The 6,000-nt window shown below is 48.1% G+C and overlaps 1 protein-coding gene across 2 annotated transcripts in view; it reads left to right on the top strand.

Annotated features, from left to right (window-relative positions):
* SLAIN1 (SLAIN motif family member 1) overlaps window positions 1–6,000 on the top strand; it is an 89,611-nt gene continuing 83,611 nt past the window's right edge. For both annotated transcript variants that reach the window (XM_040425329.1, XM_040425327.1), the window contains exon 1: window positions 1–467. In XM_040425329.1, the coding sequence (XP_040281263.1) occupies window positions 1–467 (467 nt within the window). The remainder of the gene's footprint in view (window positions 468–6,000) is intronic.

The following is a 6,000-nucleotide window of genomic DNA, read 5'->3' as shown; positions in this document are numbered from 1 at the left end:
ATGGCGGAGGTGAAGTGCGGCACCGCAGCGGCCACTCCCGCCGCCGCTAACGGGCTGGTGGCGATGAGCGCCGAGCTGGAGGTGAAGAAGCTGCAGGAGCTGGTCAGGAAGCTGGAGAGGCAGAACGAGCAGCTACGGAACCGGGCGAGCGCCGTCAGCAACTGCACCGCCAGCCCGCACCTGCTGCTGCCGCCGCCGCCCGCAATGCATCAGCTGTCTGCCCTGGCACGGCCCGCCGGACTATGCCTGCCCAGCCCGGTGCCCACCCTGCTATGCACCTCTGCTATCGGGGGAAGCCTGTACCCTCCAGGTCACATGGGCTATTACAGTACTAGACCACTGCTGTCATGTCTGAGTGCCACTGAGGGGCCACTGACTGACCACTCCAGTACCGGTGCCACCCTCCTGGATGAGGTGGACATACTGGACCTGGAAGATGGGTATTGTAGCGAAGAGGAAGACACCTGGTAATCACTCTAGTAATTGTGCTTGGTAGGAGGGAACAGGTTGGCTCTGGGTGGAAGGTGCATGGCATGAATGCAGATCAGCTGGCAGCAGGGAAGCTGTATGTTCTAGAACCTCACCACTACAGATGTAGCAGAGCTCAGCCTGCCCTTTGGCCCTGTTACCTGTGGCTTTACATAGGACCTGCAGGGTTATGTCACATTTCCCTCTGTGGTCCTGAGCCGCCCACAGGAATGGCCTTTATTAGCCCAAGAGGATTTCCCCTGTCGCTGCTCAGCCGCTGGCAGCAGGGGTACAATCTGTTCCTGGCAATAGGATTTGGCTTTATCACAGGCTAAATCTTCCCGAGCGGCTTTCCATAGCTGGTAGGAGGCTGCAGCTCTGCATGGCGTCGGATGCAGGTTACGCGTATTTCTTCTGAATGGCAAAGCATCCTCTGGTTTTGTACTATGCTGCCTGGGATTGGTGGGCATGGACGGGGGCGTTTTGTTTTCTATCACACCATCTCCTTGGTCCTATGCAGTGCATCGGAGAGCGGGTATTTATATAGTCTCCTAATATTCTCCTTTGTTTTCAAGGCCCTGCAGGAGATTGTTATTATATCGGTGCCAGTCTGCATTCACAAACCGCGAGCCTATTCACTAACGGTCCTTAGAGACCATCTGCATTCAAGGTGTGTCCGCCCGCAATGAAATGTTACCTGCAGGAGATACCCCAGCAACCCCATGCTATATACCATGATGTGTGCAGTATAAGGGCTCATGCACGTGGGTCCGCATTATATGGGCACTGGCCGTGTGCACTCTGTGCTGCGGATGATAGGACATGTCCTATGTTTTGCGGAGCGGAGGCACAGATCGGAAACGCTACCAAGTGCTTCCATGGGCTTTTGGGTCTGTGCCTCCGCACCGCAAAATATAGGCCCTTATGTGGGTCTCCCTGAGCCCTAAGGGGGTGCACGCACACCTGGCAGACTCCCCCATGTTCTCCTATGGGGCTGAAAATTGTCTACCCTGCATCGTGTTTTGCAGAGTAAGGCCTCATGCACACGACCGTTTTTCGGGTCCGCATCTGAGCCGCAGTTTTTGCGTCTCGGGTGCGGACCCATTCACTTCAATGGGGCCGCAGAAGATGCGGACAGCACTCCGTGTGCTATCCGCATCCTTTGCTCCGTTCTGTGGCCCCGCCCAAAAAAATAGCATGTCCTATTCTTGTCCGTTTTGCGGACAAGAATAGGCATTACTACAATGGGCCGCCCGTTCCGTTCCACAGATTGCGGAAGGCACAAGGACGGCTTCTGTTTTTTGCGGACACAAAAAACTGAACGGTCGTGTGCATGTAGCCTAAATAATGTTCTTTTGTGGATTTTCTGCACAAGAATCTCTCCAGTCAGTGCAATGGGAAACTGATTCTGCCGTGGAAAACGCTACAGACAAATCTGCAACAAAATACGGGCGGATTTGTCTGTAGCGTTTTCCACGGCAGAATCAGTTTCCCATTGCACTGAATGGAGAGATTCTCATACAAGTTATAATCAACAAAATCCACAGGGCCTCATGCACGCGTCCGTGGTTTTGGTTCGCATCTGATCCGCCTTTTTTGTGGACCCATTCATCTCAATGTGTGCAGTCAGCATCCATAAGTCTGTTTCGTGGGTCCGCAAAAAAATAGAACCCGTTTTATTTTTTCAGTTTTGAGTAACAAAAAAAAAATATGGCGGAATGCCTTTGGCCTGTGTTCGTGTTTTGCGGATCTGTGATTTGTCGACCGCAAAACACAGCCGTGTGCATGAGCCCTAATACACACCCAAAAATCCACAAATTTGTGAAAAAATCATCAAATTCCGCCATAAATACACCGTAACTGGTGCGCTGTGCCCCGCTTTAGACAAGCCACATGGCAAACTGTTTGCCTATGATTGAAGACCTGTGGGTCAGGCTCCATTTATCGGATTTTCTTAATTGTAGCAAAACCTCTGCAGTCTACAAAAAGGTGCAATTTTGCCGCATTTTTGAAATACACAAAATAGTGAAAAGAGACAGAAACCTCCACAAAAACAACTGAGGCTACTTTCACACTGGCGTTTTGGTTTCCGTTTGTGAGATCCGTTCAGGGCTGTCACAAGCGGTCCAAACGGATCAGTTTTTACCTAATGCATTCTGAATGGAAAAGGATCCGCTCAGAATGCATCAGTTTGCCTCCGTTACGTCTACATTCCGCTTTGGAGGCGGACACCAAAACGCTGCTTGCAAAGCGGAGCCAAGCGTCCTGACACACAATGTAAGTCAATAGGGACGGATCCGTTTTCTCTGACGCAATAGAAAACGGATCCGTCCTTCATTGATTTTCAATGGTGTTCATGACTGATCCGTCTTGGGTATGTTACAGATAATACAAACGGATCCGTTCTGAACGGATGCAGACGGTTGTATTATCTGAACGGATCCGTCTTTGCAGATCCATGACGGATCCGCACCAAATACGAGTGTGAAAGTAGCCTTACCCTAAAGTCAACTGCTATTATCTTTTTCCAGGTAATGGGATAAAGTTACAAAATAGGACATCTGTATGTGTGCAGTTCATTCACGGAAATTTCATAGAAGTGAACAGTGCATGCTGGGAGTTGTAGTTTAACAGCTAGAGTACCAGAGGTTGCGGACCCCTGGCATAGTGGTACAGTATCAGCCCTTAACATTCTATGGGCTCATATTCGTGATCTGAAGCAGATCGTGTTCGAGAGCCATTAGGGCATGTTCACACTGGCATTTTACCACTGTGGAAACCGTGGCAGAAATCAGAAGCTGCCACTTGGCTTTCTGCTGTCATTTTTCATGGTTTTGCGCTAGCCCCACTCACTGGGGTTCATAGGAACGCTCGTTAGTGATTATCTGACGATGTAAATGTACCGCCAATCACCTGATGAACGAACGAAAAGCTCGTCCATCGGGTAATCCGATCATTTGTGCACACACAAAAATCGCTGTGTAGACACGATCTCCTGCCAGCAAACAAGTCCATATGGGGAAGGGCAAAGGCATTATTGATCGCTCCTCCCTATACATGTAAATGCACCAGTCTCCTCCACCAGCGATCAGCAGATTGTCAGGAAGGAATGCCTCCTCCCCGACAATTTACTGCTCTGGCGTTCCATGTAAAGGGACCTTAAGGCCACACAACAGGGGTGTGCTACAGTGACGGGAGGCCGTAAGCATCACTGATGAGGGCGTATTTGGGAGCCACATATACAGAATAGTGATGAGCAAATCAAGTTAGTAAAAAAATCAGCCTGGCCCCTCTGCTCAAGGGACTCCCCCCTCCTTGATTGACAGGGCCAGACATCTTACCAGCCCTGTCAATCTTGCTCCTGCGCTGTTGCTCCGAGTAGCGGTGCACTTGCAGAGGATCTGCTGCTGTTCCCTGAGCAGGGCAGTCGCTAACTATGCCGCTCATGTTTGGGTACACTAGGAGCAGATCCTCTGCGCTTGCGCCATTACAGGGCAGGTCAGATGTCTGGCCCTGTCAGTCAGCAAGAGGGAGTCTCCTGAACAGTGGGGCCAGCCCCTCGTTGTTCAAGGAGATGGACTTTTGAACGAATTGATTAGCTCATCAATAGTACAGAGCTGTCCTATACCACCTTACATATGGAATCCCATGGAACATGCTATTCATTTATTTTGTCCGGACTCTGAAAGCCCTATATTATTACAGCGCCACACACAGGGTAACTGGGCGAACAGCCTGCTGGATCGGTACTAACATTTGCACACGGGTGCTGCCGGACTTAATAAGAGGCGGCTGGACAAAAACCACAGTGTGCTGCGGTATTTGTTTGGCCGCCTCTCGGCATGTTTGCCATGCTGCGGCCGCATCTCCTGCTAGTCCCTATTATAGTAAATGGGGCTGGGGCGGACTTCCAGCAGCACACGTGTGCAAGCTTGTTCACCTGCTGGAAAAGCTTAGAGAAATCTCATGTAAACTTAGCTTTTTTTCTTGGGTGCAGAGATTGACCCGCCATGTGGATTTTGAAATCTGCAGCATGTCAATAGTTGTTGCGTTTTTTTTTTTTGTGTGCAGATTTCACCCTTTTTAAAGGGGTTCTCCGGGAGTTAAGAATATGAAAATACCTAAATATTACTTTGTTACAAACAATATTCCTAAATACCTCTCATGAAATATAATGGCTTGTTTTGTCTAGGGAGAAATCATTAGAAGAAATAAAATGTGCGCCATTCTATTAGTGCACAAAAAACCTGTACTAATCATACAGAAAGTTACTTCAGAACACTGAGGTAAAGAGCTGCCTCATCCTCCTCTCTGCTCTGCTTGTCAGGGATTATGATCCTGAACACAGTTTAATATGATCTTCAGCTGAATCTCTGTGGGAATGGAGTTCATGAGGAGACATGAAGTACAGAGAGGAGGTGGGTAATGAGCAGCAGCACTTGTATGCAGTTTCCATTACCACAGCCCCACATTACCACAGTCTGTCCTCTCTGTACTTCATGTCTTCTCATGAACTCCATTCCTACAAAGATTCAACTAAAGTTCTTATCTGTATTCAGGATCATAGTCCCTTAAAGAAGAGAGGAGGATGAGGCAGCTCTTTATCTTAGGGCTCGTTCACACGAACGTGTGAAGCCTGTGGCCATGCTGTGGACCGCAAATTGCGGTTCTCAATGCACGGGCACCATCACTTGAATGGGTCCGCGATCCCTCCGTTCCGCAAAAAGATAGAGCATGTTCTATCCGTAGTGTTCCGTTCAGTGCTTCTGTTCCGCATCTCCGGATTTGCGGACCGATTGAAGTGAATGGGTCCGCATCCGTGATGCGGAATGGCCACAGAACGTTGCCCGTGTATTGAGGATCCACCAATGCGGTCCGCAATACGGAAACGGGCAGCACATATTCGTGTGAACGAGCCCTTAGTGTTATGAAGTAACTTGTCCTGCTGTGTGTTTAGGACAGGTTTTTGTGTGGACTAATAGGTACGGAGGCCATTTTATTTCCCCTGATGATTGCTCCCAAGACAAAACAAGCCATTATAACTTATGGAAGGTATTTGGTAATATTTTTTATAATAAACTAATATTTAGGTATTTTCATATTCTTAATTCCTGGAGAACCCCTTTAATGAAAGTGTGATATCTGCAGAAAATCCATATCCAATCCACACCAAAAACTGCTCCAAAAAGGCAGCCAAACCACGATAAATAGTGTGGATTTATGAGCTGTTTTGGGGCAGATTTCATGCTGATTTTCTGCATATAAACCCTTTTTTTAGCCCATGTATTTAGCTTAGAAACACTAAAGATAATACATAAAATGGTAACTATTTTCTGCTTGTGGGAGACATATCCATTCTTGTGAGATACAAAGCCCTGGCCTCATCCTGTCTTGTTGACCTTGTCATATGTAACGTCTTTCTCCAGATCTGAACATAAAGTGACCATTTACAATAAAGTTAGAGTGTAATAATAGCACAATCCTTCGTTTTTCTTATTGATGTAAAGTTGGCTGTTTGTATGAGAGTGTAAC

This window comes from Bufo bufo, chromosome 3 (genome assembly GCF_905171765.1).
Source record: "Bufo bufo chromosome 3, aBufBuf1.1, whole genome shotgun sequence".
Classification (NCBI taxonomy): Eukaryota; Metazoa; Chordata; class Amphibia; order Anura; family Bufonidae; genus Bufo; species Bufo bufo.
Note: the sequence above shows the minus strand (reverse complement) of the source record. Positions and strands in the feature narration are given on the sequence as shown.